Source organism: Budorcas taxicolor, chromosome 25 (genome assembly GCF_023091745.1).
Source record: "Budorcas taxicolor isolate Tak-1 chromosome 25, Takin1.1, whole genome shotgun sequence".
Lineage (NCBI taxonomy): Eukaryota > Metazoa > Chordata > Mammalia > Artiodactyla > Bovidae > Budorcas > Budorcas taxicolor.
Window position 1 is genome coordinate 28,136,121 of NC_068934.1, and position 23,621 is coordinate 28,159,741.

General features: G+C 37.9%; 2 protein-coding genes across 2 annotated transcripts; one reads left to right on the forward strand and one right to left on the reverse strand.

Moving 5' to 3' along the window:
- Positions 1-488: 488 nt before the first annotated feature.
- Positions 489-1,424, reverse strand: LOC128068800 (olfactory receptor 145-like). The gene has a single exon (XM_052662014.1). The coding sequence runs from the start codon at positions 1,422-1,424 to the stop codon at positions 489-491; it is 936 nt and encodes a 311-aa protein (XP_052517974.1).
- Positions 1,425-22,053: 20,629 nt separating this feature from the next.
- Positions 22,054-23,016, forward strand: LOC128069133 (olfactory receptor 151-like). Its single transcript, XM_052662407.1, has one exon. The coding sequence runs from the start codon at positions 22,057-22,059 to the stop codon at positions 23,014-23,016; it is 960 nt and encodes a 319-aa protein (XP_052518367.1). The 5' UTR covers positions 22,054-22,056.
- The last annotated feature ends 605 nt before the right edge of the window (positions 23,017-23,621 follow it).

Consider the following 23,621-nt stretch of genomic DNA (forward strand, 5'->3'; position numbering starts at 1 on the left):
TAGCATGAAATTATTGTGAACATATTCATAAGTTAAATGTGCTAGGTCAACAAACATGTGAAGTAGAATATTCCAAAAAGACATGAGGCAAGAAAACATGGCATAAAGAAAACAAACTAGGTTGGGATTCAAGCTGAGATTTCAGCCCCAGCTGTAGCACCAGGTAGTTCTATATTCTTGGGTAACATACATTTCTGAGTCTCCAAAGTGTGATGTATTACACGCTGGCACTGGATTAAATGATTCCAAAGTCCCATTCAACATTGAATACTCTATAATATAGCAACTATTTTTGTAAAATAAAGAAGGAAGAGGGCAAATGAGGGTGAGGGAGGATAAATCCACTTGGGAAAAAGTTAAATCTCCTTTATATATTGGACAGAATGGAAGCCCTGGAACTTGAAGTCCACACCAAATAACAACAACAATAATAACAAACATTCCAATAAAAAAATATGGGATCCTTTTTCTCAATTTCTAATATTTCTTCAAGATAACATTATTCTGTCCAAGGTTTTCTTTAGGGCAAATTTGACATCCTTATTCCTCAAGCTATAGATTAATGGATTGAACATGGGCACCACAATGGTATAGAACAAGGAGGACACTTTGCCCTGATCAAGAGGTAAAATAGAAGGTGGTTTGAGGTACATAAAAGCTCCTGACCCAAAGAAAAGAGAGACTACAAGTATGTGGGAACTGCAAGTACTGAAAGCCTTGGACCTTCCCTCAGTGGAGCTTATGTGGAAAATGCTAGAAAGAATAAAACCATAAGAGATAAAAATGGTCACAATGGGCACACCAATGCCAATGGTCACAACAATAAAGACTACCAGCAAATTTACATCAGAGCTGTTACAGGAGAGCTCAAGGAGGGGAATGATGTCACACATATAGTGATTGACAAGGTTGTCACCACAGAAAGTCAAAAATACTATATTTCCTGTATGGGCCGTAGCCCCAAACACTCCCATCCCATAGACCCCCAACAAAAGGAGTAAACACACCTGAGGAGACATGGTGACCGTGTACATCAGTGGCATACAGATGGCGACATAGCGGTCGTATGCCATTGCCGACAGGATGAAGGATTCAGAAAAGACAAAGAAACAGAAGAAAAAGAGCTGAGTCATACACCCTGCATAGAAAATGAAGTTCTTCTCTGAGATGAAGCTTGTCAGCATTTTAGGGACAATGGCAGTAGAGAAACTAAAATCTATGAAGGACAAGTTGAAGAGGAAAAAGTACATGGGAATATGAAGGTGAGAATTCAGTCCAATCAAGGTTATCAAGCCCAGGTTCCCCGTTACAGTGACCATGTAGAAACACAGAAACAGGAAGAAGAGGGGCATCTGGAGTACTGGCTGATCTGTTAAGCCTGTGAGGATGAACTCTCTCACAGAAGAGGTGTTCTCTTCAGCCATTCTCCTCTAGAAGAATCTGTGAGGGAAAAAAAAGAGTTGTTCAGAGAAAGAGGAAAAAAATCCTTCTTGAGAATGGCACTTGAACTGAGGGATTTTTGAACTTCAGGAAGACGGCATTTCTTCATACCTACTCTCTCTTCATGGTCCCCAAGTGCCATGAACCACCCTAGTAACTCTCTGTGGGTGAAATTTGCTTTCAGAGTAAAGGCTGATACAACCAAGGAGAGTCCATGAACTCATCTGGCCACCTTTTCCTGTACCCTTTCTGTGCACTTCCTCCCCTCCACAGCCCTTGGTCAAGTATGTAAGGCTTGGGTCCCTTCTCTAGGGTTACTCTTGAGACATGGAAGCCATTCGACCCTGCCTAGACCTTCCACCTTGGGTCTCAAACTGAGCAGAGCAAGATGATGAGGTCATGTGCCCAGGGTCTTTGGATGGAATGGTTGTGAAATTATAATGTGATGATAATAATAATGATGGTTTCCCAGGTGGCTCAGTGGTAAAGAATCCACCTGTCAATGCAGGAGGCACAGAAGACATGGATTCCATCTCTGGGGCAGGAACATCCCCTGGAGGGGGAAATGGCAATCCATTCCAGTATTCTTGCCTGGAAAATTCCATGGACAGAGGAGCCTGGTGGACTGCAGTCCAGGGGTTGCAAAGAGTCAGACAGGACTGAGCATGAACACATGCACTAATAATAATGGAGTTGTAATGCAAAGTTATCTATAAACTTTAAGAAAAAGAAAAGAAACACTTACAGCTCTAACTGTGGGATAGGTATTGTTCTAAATGCTGTGTAGCATTATAGTTATCTCCATGTAACAGATGAGGACACTGGACTTAACGTGACTTGCACAAATCCCAGTAGTAACAGAAGGTGAACTTAGGTGGTCTGGATCAGAGCATGAACTTGTAACCTCTCTGCCACAGGACAGATCAGGTCAGGCAGACACCCACTCACCCTTCAGCTTGGAGTCATAGTTCTGTGCTTCTGCTGGCTCTCATCCATCTCTTTCATGCAACTCAAATGCCCTGGTGAAAAGAAGGTGAAAATTCAGAGTTCAGATGCTTCTGCTTCTGCTTCTCAACTTTAAGGATCAAAACCTCTAGTTTATCTTGCTTCTCTTGCTGAGCAGAAGGACATGGTCTCTGACTGTGGTTTTGCCCTGAGCCTCCTATCCAGCCTCCAGAGATGAAGTAGCATCCTTTCCTTATATCTAAAGATAACAGGAAACTGAAGACTTTTATTCTGGATCAGAGATCTCAGTTGACCTCATTACAAGAAACTCCCTTGGGATTACAGCTCCAAGAGACCACCTTCCCCAGGGAATAAGAAATGTTTATTTACATCTCTGATCATGCTTGACAAGGCTTTTAATGACCTATTCTTTTATTCAGGATACATCTTTTTAAGAACAAAGAAGAGCAAAGCAGTGTGGGAAAAATAATTCTTAAGACTTTGTATCGGGCACTGACTGGGTTCCAGAAATCTCATTGGAAGGACCCAAAGTAACACACAAATAATTTTGTCTCATTAATTCCTCATGACAACTTTTTAATGTTAGACCTATTTATCTTCACTTTAAAAGTGAAATGGGCACACAGCTTGTAGAATCTTAGTCTTAACTCAAATCCCAGAATCTTAACTCAAACTCTGGTCTCTCCAACTCCAGACTTCACAGGGGCCAAGGACATCGTGCTTATTGTATGTTACTGACAGCAACCAATTTGTCTCTAGACATCAGGCCTGGCTACTGTAAATTGTGCACATTCTCAAACAGTTTTCAGGAAGGAATTTCATTCAAATAGAGACTAAAGAGGCAAGTTGTGCTCTGCATCTCTTACCGGGAGCTTCTATATACTAAGGATAACAGGTTTTATAGCCAAGAAATAAATCTTGATATGGGGAAACTTGAGGTTTGATGTGCAGTGGCTTAGAGAAGTTTTGGTTCTGGGATAATGACAGAAGTCCTCTTACAAAAGTTATGAAAACAAAGCACAGAGGCAGAAGTCTTCCTCCAGGCAAGTCTAACTAAAAGCACTGCACCCAGGCCGTGTGTGGTTATGGGTTTGTGCACATACATCAGTGAGGACCTACTCACCCTTAGCTAAGATTTAGCGATGATGGTGCTTTATCTTTCTGATATGCATTTAGAATTTTCCGCGTCCCAGACTAACCCTAATGAATCTCAATCCCACTACACAAAAGTTGAAAATGAAGAAAGATAATTCATTAAAATGAAATTAAAATAGGCTCTCCTTGAGATCCAAGTGCAAAGAAGATATGGGGTGGGGAGAGTTTCTCAGAACACTCTAGGGGGATTTGTTATTTCAGAGAGAGTTGCCGTGGCAACCTGATTCCCAAATGTATCTTAAGCAGCGCTCCTCTGAAGCTGTGTTACCTGATGCTTCAGTACAAGCAGAAAGTAAAATCAAAAAGAAAAGATAAAAAGCCATTTTGTTTTTCTATTTGTATGCACAATTGCACTCATCTCACATGCTAATAAAGTAATGCTTAAAATTCTCCTAGCCAGGCCTTGGCAGTACGTGAACCGTGAACTTCCAGATGTTCAAGCTGATTTTAGAAAGGCAGGGGAGCCAGAGATCAAATTGCCAACATCCACTGGATCATCGAAAAAGCAAGAGAGTTCCAGAAAAACATCTATTTCTGCTTTATTGACTATGCCAAAGCCTTTGACTGTATGGATCACAATAAACTGTGGAAAATTCTGAAAGAGATGGGCATACCAGACCACCTGACCTGCCTCTTGAGAAATCTGTATGCAGGTCAAGAAGCAACAGTTAGAACTGGACATGGAACAACAGACTGGTTCCAAATAGGAAAAGGAGTACATCAAGGCTGTATATCATCACCCTGCTTATTTAACTTATATGCAGAGTACATCATGAGAAATGCTGAGCTGGAAGAAGCACAACCTGGAATCAAGATTGCTGGGAGAAATATCAATCACCTCAGATATTCAGATGACATCACCCTTATGGCAGAAAGTGAAGAAGAACTAAAGAGCCTCTTGATGAAAGCGAAAGAGGAGAGTGAAAAAGTTGGCTTAAAGCTCAACATTCAGAAAACGAAGATCATGGCATCCAGTCCCATCACTTCATGGGAAATAGATGGGGAAACAGTGGAAACAGTATCAGACTATTTTTCTGGGCTCCAAAATCACTGCAGATGGTGATTGCAGCCATGAAATTAAAAGACGCTTACTCCTGGGAAGAAAAGTTATGACCAACCTAGACAGCATATTCAAAAGCAGAGACATTACTTTGCCAGCAAAGGTCCATCTAGTCAAGGCTGTGGTTTTTCCAGTGGTCATGTATGGATGTGAGAGTTGGACTATAAAGAAAGCTGAGAGCTGAAGAATTGATGCTTTTGGACTGTGGTGTTGGAGAAGACTCTTGAGAGTCCCTTGGACTGCAAGGAGATCCAACCCAGTCCATCCTGAAGGAGATCAGTCCTGGGTGTTCATTGGAAGGACTGATGCTGAAGCTGAAACTCCAATACTTTGGCCACCTCATGTGAAGAGCTGACTCATTTGAGAAGACCCTGATGATGGGAAAGATTGAGGCTAGGAGGAGAAGGGGACGACAGAGGATGAGACTGTTGGATGGCATCACCGACTCAATGGACATGGGTTTGGGTGGACTCCGGGAGTTGGTGATGGACAGGGAGGCCTGGCGTGCTGATCATGGGGTCACAAAGAGTGGGACAGGACAGAGCGACTGAACTGAACTGAGTAGTACTGTCACCTGTCCAAAACCTGAATCTCTGAAAAATGTCTTCCTCTTCTATTTATTTCTAACTTACAAATTATATATTATACATGAAATATCACAGGGCAAGTGAAGATTTACACATGATAAAATGTCTGCAAATATGTCTCATTCGTGCGCATTAGCTCTCAGACTTCTGGTTGTTCATCGGAGTTGTACAAGCATGGGCCCAAACCAATCCCTACCTGTCATAGAATTGTTTCCTTTGTTATGCAGAAGCTTTTAAGTCTAATGTAGTCCCATTTTATTATTTTTGATTTTGTTGTTTATACTTCTAGTGTCATAGCCAAAAAAAAAAAAATCATTGCAAGAGCAATGTCAAGGAGTTTCTTCGCTTTATTTTCTTCTAGAAGTTTTATGTTATCAGGTCTTATCTTTAAGGTTTTAAAGTTAAAATTAATTTTTGTGCAAGGTGTAAGAGAGTGGTCCAATGTCATTGTTTTGCAGTATTTATTCAGTTTTACCAGTAACACTACTTGAAGAGACCATCCTGTCCCCATTGGCTCCTGACTCACTTACCAATTTTAGTTGACTTTGTATGCAAGGGGTTAATCCTGGGCTCCCTTGCATTGGTCAATATGTCTATTTTTATGCCAAAACCATACTGTACATACTATCAATTTGTAGTATATTTTGAAATCAGGAAACAATCAGGAAATTCTTCTTTCTCAAGATTGCTTTGGCTACTTGAGGTCTTTTGGTGTTTCCATACAAATTTTAGAATTTTTTTCTATCTATGTGAAGAATGCCATTATACTTTTGACAGGGTTCTGTTGAATCTGTAGATGACTATTGCTGCTACTGCTACTGCTAAGTCACTTCAGTCGTGTCCGACTCTGTGCGACCCCATAGACGGCAGCCCACCAGGCTCCCCTGTCCCTGGGATTCTCCAGGCAAGAATACTGGAGTGGGTTGCCATTTCCTTCTCCAATGCATGAAAGTGAAAAGTGAAACTGAAGTCGCTCAGTCATGTCCGACTCTTCGCGATCCCATGGACTGCAGCCTACCAGGCTCCTCCGTCCATGGGATTTTCCAGGCAAGAGTACTAGAGTGGGGTGCCATTGCCTTCTCCAATAGAGGACTATAGGTGGTATGAATGTCTTAACACTATTAATTCTTCCAACCCATGAATGCAATGGTATACCTTTTCTTTTGTTTCTTTGATTCCTTTCAACAGAGTCTTGTAGTTTTCATTATACAGATCTTTCACTTCCTAGGTTAAGCTTATTCCTATATATTTTATTGTTTTGATGCTATTGTAAATGGGATAGTTTTATTCTTTTTCAAGTATGTATCAAAATTCACTTGTTTCTGTATATTAATTTAATATCCTAATATCCTGAAACTTTACTGAAATTGTCAATTAGTTTCAAAAACTTGTTGGTTGACTTTGGGATTTTCTATACACAAAATCATATCATCTGCAAATAACAACACTTTTACTTCTTTTCTGATTTTAATGTCTTTTATTTATTTGTCTTACCCAATTGCTCTAGCTAGGATTTAAGTTCTGTATTGAATAAGAGAGGTGAGAGTAGGCATCCTTTTCTTGTTCCTGAAATTAGAAAGAAATCTTTCAATTATTCTTCTCTGAGTGTGTTAACTGTGATTTTGTTATATACTGTCTTTACTATGTCATTCTATACATAATTTATTGTGTCATCATGAAAGGATGTTCTATTTTGTCAAGTGCTTTTTCTGCATCTACATTGATGTGCATGTGATTTTTATCTTTCATTCTATTAATGTGATATATTTCATTTCCTGATTTGCATATGCTATGATGTTGTGTGTTTCTAGGAATTTGTCCACGGCGTCTGTGTCGCCTAGTTTATTAGCGTAAGTGTGCCGTTTCTCAGTCATGTCTGACTTTCTGTTACCCCATGGACTGCAGCCTGCCAGGCGCCCCTGTCCATGGGATCTTCTAGGCAAGAATACTGTAGTGGGTTACCATTTCCTCCTCCAGGGGACCTTCCCAACCAAGAGTCTGAACCCTTGTCTCCTGTGTCTCCTGCACTGGCAGGTGGATTCTTTACCGCTTAGCCACCTGGGAGCAGACACTAATAATATGCTCTTAGGGTCCTATGTATTTCCACAGTATCATTTGTAATGTCTTTGCTTTCATTTCTAATTTATTTGTTTGATCTCTTTTTTCTAAATTAACCTAGCTAAAGATTTATCAGTTTTCCTTATTTTTTCAAAGAACCAGCTCTTAGCTTCACTGAACCTTTCAATTATTTTCACTGGTCTCTATTTCATTAATTTCCACATGGATCTTTATCATTACAGGCCCTCTGCTAATTTGGGATTTAATTTGTTCTTCTAGTCTTTTGAGTGGCAATTAGGCTGTTTATTTGAGATCTTTTTAATTCCTTTTTATTGAAATATGGTTTATTTACATTATTATATTAGTTTCAGATATGTAACATAGTGATTCAATATTTTATAGATTATATTTCATTCAAAGTTATCACAAAATAATGGCCATATTTTCCTGTGCTGTAAAATATATCTATATGACGTATTTTATATGTGGCAGTTTGTGTCTCAATCTCCTACTCCTATATTGCCCCTCCCCCTTTCCTCTTCCCATGGGTAACCACTAGTTTGTTCTCTGAATGTGAGTCTGTTTCAGTTTCAGAGAAATGTTTTGAATCTATTTCTGTGTTGTTATATACATTCAGTTGTTTTGTTTTCTTAGATTACACATATAAGGGATAGCATAGAGTACTTGTCTTTGTCTGACTTATTTCAATAAACATAATACACTCCAGGTCCATCCATGTTGTTGCAAATGGTAGCATTTCATTCTGTTTATGAGTAATATTCCACTGTGCATATATAAACAAGCAAATATATATATTATATATATCACATCTACTTTATCCATTCATCTTCTTATGTATCTAATTTCTTAATATATGTATTTATTGCTATAAACTTTCCTCTCACAGTTGTTTTTGCAGGGTCCCACAGGCTTCCCCCAGTGGCTCAGTCAGTAAAGAATCTGCCTGCAATGCAGGTGCCCCAGGTTTGATCCCTGAGTGGGGAAGATCCCCTGAAGAAGGAAATGGCAACCCACTCTAGTATTCTTGTCTGGAGAACCCCATGGACAGAGTAGCCTGGCAGGCTACAGTACAGGGGGTCACAAGGAGTCAGACACAACTGAACAACTAAGCAGCAGCATGAAATTTGATATGTTGCTTCCATTTTCATTTGTTTCAAGATAATTTTTCTCTTTTGACTTTTTTCTTTGACCCATAGTTGCTCAGAAGTATGTTGTTTAGTTTCCACATATTTTAGATTTTCTAACTTTCCTCTTGTTATCAATTTCTAGTTTTATACCACTGTATTCATAAAAGATAGTTTGTATAATTTCAGTGTTAATTTTGCTAAGATTTGTTTGGTGTCATATCATATGATATATTCTGGAGAATGTTCCAGGTGTACTTGAGAAGAATGTGTATTATGCTGCTGTTGGATTGAATGTTCTGTATACATCAAGATCATTTGGTTCAAAGAACAGTTCCATTCCAATCAACATGTTTTCATGTTGATTTTATGTCGGGAAAACCTATTCATTGCTCCCAAGGAAGCGTTGAAACCCCTTACTATTATTGTATCGTCTGTTCAGTTCAGTTCAGTTCAGTCGCTCAGTCACGTCCGACTCTTTGCGACCCCATGTATTGCAGCATGCCAGGCCTCCCTGTCCATCACCAACTCCCGGAGTTTACTCAGACTCATGTCCATCGAGTTGGTGATGCCATCCAGCCATCTCATCCTCTGTCTTCCCCTTCTCCTCCTGCCCCCAATCCCTCCCAGCATCAGAGTCTTTTCCAATGAGTCAGCTCTTCTCATGAGGTGGCCAAAGTATTGAAGTTTCAGCTTCAGCATCAGTCCTTCCAAAGAACACCCAGGACTGATCTCCTTTAGAATGAGTATTTGCCTAAAAATTGTAGGTGCTTTGATGCTGAGTGAATATATATTAATGGTTATTATATCTTCTTGATGTAATAACCCCTCTATCATTATGTAATGACCTTTCTGTCTCTTGTTATCATTTTTGGTTGAACTCCATTTTGTCTGATATATGTGTGACTATTCCTGCTTTCTTTTGGCTTCCACTTGCTTGAGCATCTACTTCCACCCTTTCACTTTGAGCCTATGTGTGTCTTTAGAGCAGAAATGAGTGTTCTGTAAGTAGCATATAGTAAGGTTTTAGTTTTTATCCCTGGTTACCCAAAAAAACTACATAAAATGCCTCATAGATAAAACAATCTATTTTATGCTGATAGAAACTTATCTTCATTCTCCAAAGACATCACCCTTTTACCTCTCCTCTGCTGACAAGGAAGCTGGTATTTCTACTGCCAAAAGTTTGGTCCCTTGCAGAGTTGCTCTAGGGAATATGCCCGCCTTGATGAGTTCCTTCCTTGCCTCTGCATCAAAAATCATCTTTATCTCATATCAGTGGCTTTCAGCATCTCCTGTCCAGCAGGCTATAGTGTCATCAAACATTTTCACAATATGCTTTACAGAAAAAGAAAATGAAGTAATACATTTTAGATACTAAAAAAATTAAACATGAATGAAGGATGATTAATTTTGATATAGCCAATCTGATTTAAAATATAAAGGCTGCAGACAAACTACTATTAACTGATAAAAACTCAGGGGATCTTGTTACAATGGACAAATTTTACTAAACAGACATGCGTAGCATTAAGTACTGTTTTTTACCTTTAAATCTAAGAAGGGTCATTGCCAGGGGTTGGGCTTGAGGAAAATGAAGGTACAAATTTTCAATTATAAGATGAATAAGTTCTGCAGATCATATGTAGACCTTAGTGCCTATAGTTAATAATATTGAATTGCACACTTAAAATTTGCTAATAAAATAGATTTTAAGTGCCCTCAGCACAAAAAAAGGTAACCATGTGAGATAATGGACATGTTCATTGACTTGATTGTGGCAATCATTTCACAATATATATGTATGTCAAATCATCACACTGTACACCTAAAAACTCACATGTACTTAAATGTATATAATCTTTGTCATTTATATCTCAATAAAACTGGAAAAAATTAAAAAACAGAAAAACTTAGCAAGGTTAATTACCAAAACATAAAAACGTATTTTCTAGTTCAATGAAAAAAAGCAATTAACTACAATTTTTGAAGTTTCATTTACCACTAAAATATTGTAAAGTAATTAGCCTCCAATTAAAATAAATAAATTTGTATTTTAAAAATTTTAATAAAGTTTCATTTTTACTAAATTCAGTGAATTTGTTTATAGAGAAATGTCCCCAAAAAGATATAAAATAAAATCTTTGCATAATAAAGACTATAAATATAGTTCATTATGTAAAGATGAAAACTAATTATGAATATTAACCAGGATGGTAGGGACTGATGGCAGAGGCAATGAGGTTGGTGAAGGTGATGAAGATGGTAATGACTGAAGTGGTGATGGTAATGATGATGATGCTAAAAGTGTCTTAGTGTTGACATTAAGCACCAAACTTACCAGGCTACAGATAACTCTCCCATTAGAAGAAAAATTAACACACCTGGGAGGTAAAACATCTTTCATAGTGCAAATGGAAACCCAGACTAATTGCTCATTCAACAAGGACCCAGTCTCTGGAGCAACTGCATTCCAGGAGAGTCTACCTGTATAAGCATACTCAGTGCTCCCAATTTCAGTGACCCGTCTCTGTGACTTTGTTGATCCCTTTGACTGGAAATAGATGTAAAAATTTTAGTTTTCTATTTTGTGATTTTTATTTCTTGATTGCTGAAAACAAAGTACCTCCTAAGAATTTCAGGTAACAGTGTTCCAGTTTTCCTCAACACATGTATTCAATTATAGTTTTAAGGCAATTGTGTATACGATAAGGACAAGATATCATCCATGAATTCCCATTTCTACTACCGACCTTTTTATATACTATTTCTCAATCATATATCCCCCTTGTCTCAGTGCTTTTTCCCCAATTGCAAAGGAAATATATTTCTCTTCATAATTCTATTTGTTGTCATTAGCAGCAATTTTGAGCTTCTCCTGGGGTGATAAAACTAGTGGTAAGATTTTTAGCTACTAACTAGAAATTCTGCAATCATTTATAAATTAGCTAGAAGATTACAGGAATAAAATTTAAATTCTTATTTTTTATTCATTAGAAAAGACGTTCATGTCAAGAGGCAGGAAACAAAATCTCTGCTTTGTAACAATATTCTGTTTTATAAGGAACTCTGATTGCTGACAGTGATACATTTTTGTGGATTTTCTGTTACTTACCATTTTAGAAGACTTCCGATTTGAGGGGATATGTAAGATATCTTTTAAATCTACTGTCACTCTCTAGATAAAATTTGTTTATCTCTTTTCTTTTAAAAATTGAAATACAATTCAAAATTGTAACTCTTACTAGTTACTAAGAAGTTTACTACCTCACTGTCAGTAATTTAAGTTATAAAGTTTAAGATAATGCAGGTTATCTTATCTTCAATACCAAAATGAACACAAGTAATATTATTGCTGTTGCTGAGCAAGTGAGTCAGTGTCTTTTAACGCTGCAAAACAAACCAGGTTACAAACCAACATGTGTAGTAGGCTCATTTTTACTAAAAAAAGAAACATATATATTAATGCACATATATGTTAATGCATATATGCATAGAAAAATATCTAGTGGAACATACATAGCAATTTTAGATTTTCAGTCATTAGAATAAATGAGTTGATTTTTCTTATCTGTATGCTTACTTTTCTATAGTACAGATATATTGCTTTTCTAATTAAAAAAAAAATTCTGGAAATACAGCAATAAGATCCCTCCTTGGCCTTAATGTACTAAATTAAGTTTACTTAAAATATGAAGTGCCACAAGGACATAAGTTAGAGCAAGACAGCTGGAAATCAAAACAAACAGATGGTCACAACTCCTGGGTTCTGGGTTCTTGGGTGAATTGTGCAACTTGAGTTATGTTTCCTAGAGCAGAGGTTTGCAAGTGTTTCCAGGAAGGATGAGACAGTAAATATTTCAGGCTCTGCAGTCCTTAGGATCTCTGTGGCCACTACTCAGCTCTGTCATTCTACCACGAAAGCAGCATCAACGAAGCGTAAAGGAATGAACATGGCTTCGCTCCAGTGAAACTTTATCACAAAAACAGGCAGTGAGCTGGATTTGACTAAGTTTTCTGAAGCCTGTCCTGGAGAGTATTTAATATTATGTAGCATCTGTCTCCCTTGTTTTTTCTACGCTCTCCTCATACTTAGAAACGAAGAGTAAACCTCAATATTGTGCAGCTGCAACATTGCCACAGACGTGTAATTGTGTGGATTTATAAGCCTACAGACCAAGGGAGAGGAAAGAGCATACAGATTTAAAAACAGCAGAATTAGGTTCAAGTTTCAAGTCACCACTGGTAAGTTTTGGGACCCTGGGGGAAGCCTTAAAACTTCTGCACATCAACCTGGCACTAATACAGTGTGTGTTAGTCACTCAGTTGTTTCCAACTCTTTGCAACCCCATGGACTGTAGCCCACCAGGCTCCTCTGGCCATGGAATTCTCCAGGCAAGAATACTGGAATAAGAAGCTTTTCCCTTCTCACTTAATGAGAACCTACTGTTTAGCCCAGGGAACTCTACTCAACAGTCTGTGGTGACATAAATGGGAAGGAAATCTTAAAAAGAGTGAATATATGTATACAAATAACTGATTCACTTTGTTCTACAGCAGAAACTAACAACACTGTAAAGCAGCTATACTCCAATAAAAATGTATTTCAAAAAAATGAATGGTACCTCAGTTCCACTGAAGTCCAGCAGGACCCGATTCTAGAAGTTCATTAACTGACTAAGTTCAGTGCTCATGAAAGTTGATGCTTCCTTGTAAGATAAGTGCATTATCTCTGTCCTTCCATGAGTTTTACTTTCAAATGCTCCAGAAAGTTTCTTCCTTTCCTTCCCTATTCTGTAATTGGCCCTCACAATTTGTTGTAAGAATTCAAATTGTACCTAACACAGTCTGTATTATTGTTTTATTGTTCAGAGAGAAATAAATGACCCTTTTGAGTATTCAAAAAAAGAATATTTGAAAGTAAAATGTTTACATAATTTGCTTCAGATCACATAGTGAAAGTCAAGGTTGGAATTTAACCTCGCTGTGTATGACTTATGAGTCTACAGCTACTACCACACTAAATGTCAAATATAATATTTTAACACAATTATGTCTTTTATATAAAAATACAATCCATAATATATTAATTCCTCCAGTAAAAACCATAAGGAAAGACAGTATTTCAATCAAGTTTTAAAAAGTAATGCATCACATAGTTTAAAATTCAAATGCTACTAAAAGAGTAGTCAAGAAAACTAATGGTTACCTTTCCCAAGCAGCCCCACGTCCACTCTGCTATCCAGAGGAAACCACTTTCAAGTATGTTTCCTCTGGTATTCACTTCTGTGTTTCCCCATTATATGCTTACCGTACACTTTGAGGATTTTATTATTTTAGAACATTATTCATGGCCTGAAATAGGGTCTAAGTCATAATGCATGCTAAGTCACTTTAGTTGTATCCAATTCTTTGCTACCCTATGGACTGTAGCTTGCCAGGCTCCCCTGTCATGGGATCTCCAGGTAAGAATACTGGAATGGGTTGCCACGTCCTCCTCCAGGGGATCTTTCCAACTCAGAGATCAAACCCACATCTCTTACTACATCTCCTGCATTGGCAAACAAGTTAGTTATCGCTAGCACCACCTGGGAAGCCCCTAAGTCATAATGGTTATTAAAAAATATTTCTTGAATGCATTACCTCCACTTAATGTAGATGTAGAATTATCTAACACTCCTCCACCTCAGTACCCCTCCCTATTCTCCCAAAACACTTATAATATAATTTTTGGTTCTCAGTACTTCACCAGATTAGAACTATGATAATGCAGACTTCCTTATCATACTTAATTCTGCAGAGAATCATCACTGCAGAGACAAATATTTACTTTGGATTGTGTTTCCTTATTTGTACTACTTGTAAGTTTTCTGGAATCGTAATAATTGCCCAATAATAAGTACCTCTCTTTTATATTTTCACATGCTCCATAGAATCTAAGTACTCATTACTATTATTTTCCAAACTTCCAAATAGTTGAGACAATCCACCAACTTCATTTCTCTACTGAAGGCCTCCACGCTCTGTTCTTTCTGGACTTACTCTCCTAGAGCTCCCTTTGCAGCTCTCTTGTGTTGAGTCCTCTCTATCCCAAGTCCCTGTCTTCAGATGCCTCATCTGAAGATGAGGTGAGATGCCTCATCTCAGACCTGCTTTTTGTATTTTGTTTATGACTCTCCCCTCTCTCGTCTCTCTCTTGCTCTCCCTTTGGCTAGACATTTTTCCTTTACTGATATTTTCAGACTGTTTTCATTTCATTGATTTCTTTCTACTGTTTACCTATTTCCTTGATTTGTATGTTTATCTGTATTTTTTCCTTAATTCTGATTATTTTGTAGTTTATTAGGGTGGAAACCTAGATTAATGATTTTAGAATTTTCTTCTGTTCTAAAGTGTCACTTAATGACAAGTTCCACTATTAGAATTGTTTTAGCAGCATTCCAAAATTTTTTATTGATTTATCTTCTTGTTCATTCAGTTCAAAATGTTATTTTCTAATTTAATTTGTGATTTCTTCTTAGACCCATGTTTAATTTTCAAGTATATGATAATTTTCTAGATATCTCACCATAAATTATTTGTAGTTTGTTTTGATAAACGTTCATACCATATATGATTTCAACTTTTATAGGGTACTGTGGTTTGTCTTAAGGCTTCCCAGGCAGCTCAGAAGTAAAGAATCTAAATGCCAAAGCAAGAGACTAGGATTTGATCCATGGGTCGGGAACATCCCCTCAAGAAGGAAATGGCAACTCACTCCAGTATTCTTGCCTGGAGAATCCCATAGACAGAGAAGCCTGATGGGCTACAGTCCATGGGTTCACAAAGAGTCAGACATGACTGAGCGCACACATGCATGTGGTTTGATTATTCAGAATAGGCGCTATCCTGAAAAGTGCTCCATGTATACCTGAAAGATTGTGTATTCTGGGTGCAGTGTTCCAAAAATGTCAATTTGTGAGTTTCTGTGTTGTTACTTACTTTTCTACTAGATCTATCAACCAATTAAAAAAAAAAAAAAAGACTATTGCAATCTTGAACCAATGGTGGACTTTTATGCTCTCCTTTCAGTTCTGTCATTTGGGTTCACGTGTTTTGAAACACTGTTAATAGGTAAAATTCTTTGTGAGTTTCATGTCACCTTAATGAATTGACTTATCATTATGAAATGCCCCTTGTTATTGCTAGTAATATTTCTTGCTTTGAGGTCTGCTTTTATTAATGCTGATATAGTCAGTCTGGCTTTCTTTTGATTGATATTTGCATTGTATATTTCTTCCATACTTAAAGTTTTAAGGCATGGCTTAAAACATGGCATGGCTTCCCTAGTAGCTCAATTAGGAAAGAATCTTCCTGCAATACAGGAGACCCAGGTTCAATCCCTGGGTCAGAAAGATCCCCTGGAGAAGGAAATGGCAACCCACTCCAGTACTCTTGCCTGGAGAATTCCTTGGACAGAGGAGGCTGGCAGGCTATAGTCCATGGGATCACAAAAAGTCAGACATGACTGTGCAACTATGTTCATCTATATTTAAACTGGATTTATTGGTAAAGAGTTTAATTGGGTAATACTTTTTATCTAGTCTAACAAAAATTTGCATTTTAATTAGAACATTGAAGATCTTTCCATTTAATTCAGTCATCAGTGTGGTTGAAATTAGGTCTACCATCTTGCTACTGGTTTTCTACTTCTACCAATTGCCCTTTATGACATTTTTTCTTTGACTCTTCTGTACTAGTTGAGTGCTTTGATGGTTATATTTTATCTCCACTATTGGATTATTAGCTGTAGCTCTTCCTTTTACTATTACTTAGACGTTGTTTTAGATGTTACAATATTTATTCTTTCTCAGTTTGTCCAACTGGAGGGTAGCATGGAAAATTCCTACAGGCACTTTCTACAGGTAAGCTGATGTAGTCACTGGGCTCATGATGTATTTTTCCCTCCTCTAAGGAATCATTTTGGTGCTGCCTGTGTTCAAGTGTTTGAAAATAGCTGTTTCGTATATGTTATCTGATCTTCTAGTTGTTTATGGTGTAAATACCGTTCTTGTATGAGTTCACCTTTTGTGGGGGGAAGTGGAAGTCCATACATTAACTTTTTTTTTCCACAACAAAGCCAGCTCTAGATCCAGATTACCTGGTTTCTATTTCAACTGTCTTCTCATGATAGATACCTTGTCCGAGCTTTAAATTCATTCATTAGAAATGAATGAATTTCCCTGGTCATTCATTATAATGAATAATACAATGACAATATCTTTATTTTCACAAAGTTTATACTCCAGTGAACATCAACCCAATATGTTCCCTACCCATGTATAAATTATATTCTCTCTTGTTACACATGGACTTTCCTAGTTGCTCAGATGGTAAAAGCATCTGCCTACAATGAGGGAGACCCAGGTTTGATCCCTGGGTTGGAAAGATCTCCTGGAGAAGGAAATGGCAGCCCATTCCAGTATTCTTGCCTGGAAAATCCCATGGACAGAGGAGCCTGGCGGGCTGCAGTCCATGGGGTCTCAAAGAGTCAGACATGACTGAGCAACTTCACTTTCACTTTCATGTCTTGGCCATTATAAATACTGCTGCTATAAATATTGGGTTGCATGTATTTTTTAAATTATATTTTCCTCCACATATATGCCTAGGAGTGGAATTGCAGGCCATATGGTGGCTTTGTTTTTAGTTTTTACGGAACCTCCATACTGTTCTCCATAGTAGCTGTACCAATCTACACTCCACCAACAGTGTAGCATGGTTCCCATTTCTCCAGTGTGTATTATTTACAGACTTTTCGATGACGGCCATTCTGATGGGTATGAGGTGATACCTCTTTGTAGTTTTGACTTGCAATTCTCTAATGATTAGCAATGTTGGGCATCTTTTATGTGCTAGCTGGCCATCTGTATGTCTTCTCTAGAAAATTGATTATTTAGATCTTCTGCCCATTTTTTTTATTGGTTGGTTTGTTTGTTTCAATATTGAGGTATATAATTTTATATACAGTCATATATTTTGGAAATTAAGCCTTTGTTGGTTGCTTCATTTGCATACCTTTTTCTCTTGTTCTGTAGTTTATCTTTTCGTTTTATTTATTTCCTTTCTTGTACCAAAATGTTTGAATTTAATTAGGTCCCATTTATTCATTTTCCCTTTTGTTTTCATTACTCTGCGGGAAAGACCTAAAAATATATCGCTGTGACTTAGGCCAAAGGGTGTTGTGCCTTCCTCTAGGGGCTTTATAGTATTCAGTCTTACGTCTAGATCTTTAACCCATTTTGAGTTTATTTTGAGTATGGAGATAGTGTTCCAATTTCATTTTTCACATTTAGCTGTCCAGGTTTCCCAGCACCAATTGTTGGAGAATCTATCTTTTAAAACTCCATTGTATAGTTTTGCATCCTTTGACATGATTTAACTGACCATTAGTGCACTGGTGTATTTCTGAGCTTTCTATTTTGTTTCGTTTTTTCCACTGACCTCTGTCTCTTTTTGTGCCAGTACCATGCTGTTTTGATTACTTTGTAGTACAGTCTGAAGTCAGGGAGTGTGACTTCTCCAGCTCCATTCTTCTTTCTCAGGATTGTTTTGGATAGTTGGGGCCTTTGGGTTTCCATAAAAATTTTTAAATTCCTGTTCTAGTTTTACGAGAAGCGCCACTGGCAGTTTGATAGAGTTTGCCTTGAGTCTGTAGATAGCTTTGAGTAGTATGGTCATTTTGACATTACTGAATCTTCCAACACAAGAATATGGTATATCTTTCCATTTTTGTCTTAAGCTTCTTTCATCAATGTCTTACAGGTCTTTTGCCTCCTTAGGCAGACTTATTCCTAGGTATTTTACTCTTTTTGATGTGATGGTAAATGGGATTGTTTCCTTACTTTCTCTTTCTGATCTTTTGTTGGTGGTGCATAGAAATGCAACAAATTTCTGTATATCAATTTTGCATCCTGCAACTTTAATGAATTAATTCAAGAGCTCCAATAGATTTTTTTGGTAGCATCTTCAGGATTTTCTAAGTATAGTATAATGTTATCTGCAAACTGAGCATAAATCAATTGAGACTAAAAACAATAGAAAAGATTAGTGAAATGAAAAACTGGTTCTTTGAAAAGGTAATCAAAATTGATAAAACATTAGCCAGATTCATCAAGAGAAAAAACGGACTCATTCTATGTGTTCACCTTCACCCTGATACCAAAAGCAAACAAAGATACCACAAAAAAGAAAATTACAAGTCAATATCACTGATGAACATAGATACAAAACTCAACAAAATACCAGCAAACTAAATCCAACAATGCATTAAAAGGATCATACAACATGATCAAGTAAGATTTACCCCAGGGAATCAAGGATGGTTCAGTACTCACAAAGAAATCAATGTGATACACCATGTTAACAAATTGAAATAAAAATCTCCTTGTCACATCAACAGAATAAAATGTAGCTGTTGACGAAGTTCATCATCCATTCTTTATGTTGAGAATGTATTTCAACATAATAAAGGCCATATATGACAAACCCACAGATCACGTCATACTTAATGGTGAAAAGCTGAAAGCTTTACCTCTAATATCAGGAACAAGACAAAGATGTCCACTCTTTTATTCAAAATAGTTTTTAGTCAAAATAGTGACTTTTATTCAACACAGTTTTGAAAGTCCTAACTGCAGTAGTCAGCAAAGAAAAAAATTAAAAGAATTCAAATTGGAAAAGAAGAAATAAAATTATCACGTTGGCAGGACTTGCTTAAGACAAACTTTAAACTGCCATTTTGACTTAGATATACCAAGATTCCTTCCAGGAAGTCTTAGGCATCTACATATTATTAACATCAGCTAAGAATCTTCTCCGTACTAATTAGATTGACTCTCAAGGTGGACAAACAGTAGGTAGTAATCTAGAAATCAACAACATAGAAACAAAAAGATGATGAAGCAACAGGAGAGACAGAGAATATTCTAGAGGATATACTTGATGTGAGGAGAAAAGGGGACCAAGATCATCTAACAAATAGGGACCCCAAGATTTAAGGATAAGTAAAGAAAAGGATAAGAGAAGATGTACACACCCCCATTCAAATAAGGTTGCTCTTGATGTGTAAGTTGTACTGTATTCTGTTTCTACTTCCACCTACTTCTAAGCCCGGTCCAACCTGAATTTTTCCTGAGTCCTTTCAACACAGTGGAGAGCAGTCTCAAACTCTTCCTCAGGAGCTTTATTTATTGCAGTATAAACTGCTTTCCATGCCAAAATTTCAAGCTACAAAGGCATTCTGGTTACAATAAGCACAAAACTTAAAAATACAATACTTTACTGACTGTAGTTGAATTTCGCCACCTGTCCTGGAACATCAGTTCAGTTCAGTCCCTCAGTTGCGTCTGACTCTTTGTGATCCCATGGACCACAGCACATCAGGCTTTCCTGTTCATCACCAACTCCCAGGGCTTGCTCAAACTCATGTCCATTGAGTTGGTGATGCCATCCAACTGTCTCATCCTCTGTTGTCCCTTTCTCCTCCTGACCCCAATCCCTCTCAGCATCAGGATCTTTTCAAATGAGTCAGTTCTTCTCAGGTGGCCAAAGTATTGGAGTTTCAGCTTCAGCATCTGTCCTTCCAATGAATATTAAGGACTGATTTCTTTTAGGATGGACTGGTTGGATCTCCTTGCCATCCAAGGGACTCTCAAGAGTCTTCTCCAACACTACAGTTCAAAAGCATCAATTCTTTGGCACTCAGATTTCTCTCTAGTCCAACTCTCAGGTCCATACATGACTGCTAGAAAAACTGTAGCTTTGACTAGATGGACCTTTGTTGGTAAATAATGTCTCTGCTTTTTAGTATGCTGTCTGGATTGGTCATAGCTTTTCTTCCAAGGAATGTATTTTAAATTCATGGCTGCAGTCACCATCTACAGTCATTCTGGAGCCCAAAAATCTAAAGTCTGTCCTGTTACCATTGTTTCCACATATATTTGCCATGAAGTGATGGGACCGGATTCCATGATCTTAGTTTTCTGAATGTTGAGTTTTAAGCCAGCTTTTCACTCTCTTCTTTCACTTTCATCAAGAGGCTCTTTAGTTCTTTGCTTTCTGCCATAAGGGTGGTGTCATCTGCATATCTGAGGTGATTGATATTTCTCCCAGCAATCTTGATTCCAGCTTGTGCTTCATCCAACCTGGCATTTCTCATGTTGTACTCTGCATATAAGTTAAATAAGCAGGGTTTCAATACCCAGCCTTGACGTACTCCTCTCCTGATTTGGAACCAGTCTGTTTTTCCACATCCGTTTCTAACTGTTTCTTCTTGACCTGCACACAGATTTCCTGGGAGGCAGGTCAGGGGGTCTGGTATTCCCATCTCTTGAAGAATTTTCCATAGTTTGTTGTGATAGATTCAGTCAACAGCTTTGGTATAGTCAATAAAGCAAAAGTAGATGTTTTTCTGGAAGTCTCTTGATTTTTCAATGATCCAATGGATGTTGCTAATTTGATCTCTGGTTCCTCTGCCTTTTTGAAATCCAGCTTGGACATCTGGAGTTTCATGGTTCACATACTGTTGAAGCTTGGCTTGGAGAATTTGGAGCATTACTTTGCTAGTGTGTGAGATGAGTGCAATTGTGCAGTAGTTTGAACATACTTTGCCATTGCCTTTCAGAAACATAACACTCAATAACCAGAAAATCCCAGTAAATTAGAATTAATGTAAGTAGAAACCTGACATCATTATTTTTTAAATCTCATCAGGTGATATTTATGTGTAACTAGAACTATGAATAACTGCCCTAAGACCTCAAGTTCAGTGAAAAATTATGACAAATTCCATATGCCTAATGAAAATATACATTTGTATAGCAACAGAATATTTGGAAAATATTGAGTTGGCAAATAGTTTGTTTGGGTTTTCCACAACATCTTACAGAATACCCTGACAAACTTTTTAGCCAATCTAATATTTCATGTATATTGTTTCATTATATTTTTAACTTTGAAAAGTGATATTGTAACTCCATATAATTCTCAAATGTGGAACCTGATTTGTCGTTCAGTAATTGGAAGGGCTCTATCATCCCACACTATCTGGATTTGAGATAAGGTGACCTCATGCTTTCATTTCATGGGGAGTATTTTGGGATTGCAGAGATGATAAAGGACTTTTTCTTCCTGGAGCAAAATTCAACTCTGGACTCATAAATAAAACACACTTGTAGTTACCTCCAGGGTACTTGGACAACATGAGAGTGGAAAGGCTCTATAGGGACCCTATTTTCTCCAACTTCATATTCTTCAAACCATGCCATAATTGTAGGAATCCTAGAAAACATTAGAAATGAAGAGACAAAAAATTAGAAAGAAAATGAGTTCAAGATCTCTCACTCAGGATCAAAAACTGACGCCTACCCACACCAGAAAGGCTCATATATGGTTATTTCTAAGTATCTTCAGGGGCTGCTGCACCAATGCTCAGCATCCTTAAATAAAATGACTTGGTACAATGAAGTCTGTCAGCCCTCTATGTCCTGTATCCACAGCTGTTGGAATCCTGGGATGTGTAACTGGTTGATACCGAGGGCTGACTGTATATACGTTTTCATAAGCTCTTATTTCTTTTTTCCACAGAGCTGCCAACCAGAGGAGAATGGCTGCACAAAACCACTCCACAGTGACAGAGTTCATTCTTGGAGGTTTAATAAATCAGCCAGAGCTCCAACTACCCTTCTTCTTCCTCTTTCTTGGGATCTACTCAGTTACCATGATAGGGAACCTGGGTGTGATAACACTGATTTGTCTGAATGCTCAGCTTCATACACCCATGTACTATTTTCTCAGCAGTCTGTCACTATTAGATCTCTGTTACTCCTCTGTCATCACCCCTAAGATGTTGGTGAACTTTGTGTCGGAGAAGAACACCATCTCCTATGCAGGGTGCATGTCCCAGTTCTACTTCTTCATTGTGTTTGTCATTGCTGAGTGTTACATGCTGACAGTGATGGCCTATGACCGCTATGTTGCCATCTGTAGACCTCTGCTTTACAACATCATCATGTCTCATGGAGTCTGCTCCCTCCTGGTGGCTGCAGTCTATACCATGGGGCTCATTGGCTCAACCATAGAAATTGGCCTCATGTTAAAATTATCCTACTGTGAGCACCTCATCAGTTACTACTTCTGTGATGTTGTCCCACTCATGAAGCTCTCCTGCTCCAGCACCTATCATATTGAAATAACAACTTTCTTTTTGGCTGGATTTAACATCATAGTCACCAGCTTAACAATCTTTGTTTCCTATGCTTTTATTCTCTCCAGCATCCTCCGTATCCACTCCACAGGGGGAAGGTCCAAAGCCTTCAGTACATGCAGCTCCCATCTTGCAGCTGTCGGATTATTTTATGGATCTACCACATTCTTGTATTTAAAATCCCCCACAGGCAGTTCCCTGGCCCAGGAGAATGTGGTTTCCCTGTTCTATACCACAGGGATACCCATGCTGAACCCCTTAATTTACAGCTTGAGAAATAAGGAAGTGAAGGCTGCCATGCAGAAAACACTAAGGAGAAAACTCTTTGGGTGCAAATGTCATTATTCTTTTTCAGATTGAAAATTGGTAGAGAAATATAGAGGAGAAGCCTTGTAAAGATTTACATACATATAATGGAAGAACAACCACTCATCAATATGATTTATTGAATGTATTTGCTAATTTTTTCCAATTCCCTTTCTCCCTCTCACATCTCTCATGTCTTACTCTGCTTGAATTTTTCTGGTTTCAAGTAGTGTTTGTTTTGTTTGAGATCAGTTATTTGGTTCGTTGGTTTATTTATGCTTTGCCCTCTGGTAAACATGGAAAAGGGGACGACAGAGGATGAGATGGCTGGATGGCATCACTGATTCGATGGATGTGAGTTTCAGTGAACTCCAGGAGTTGGTGATGGACAGGGAGGCCTGGCGTGCTGCGATTCATGGGATGGCAAAGAGTCGAACACAACTGAGCAACTGAACTGAACTGAACTGAAAACATGTATCTTGATTACAGCATAAGTTTAGAACACCTAGCAATGAGTTCCATACTGTTTATGGGGTTCTCATGACAAGAATACTGGAGTGGTTTGCCATTCCCTTCTCCAGTGGACCACATTTTGTCAGAGAGCTATCCATTGATTTTTCCCTTACTAGCCCTTTAGAGTACACAGACAAATAGAGATG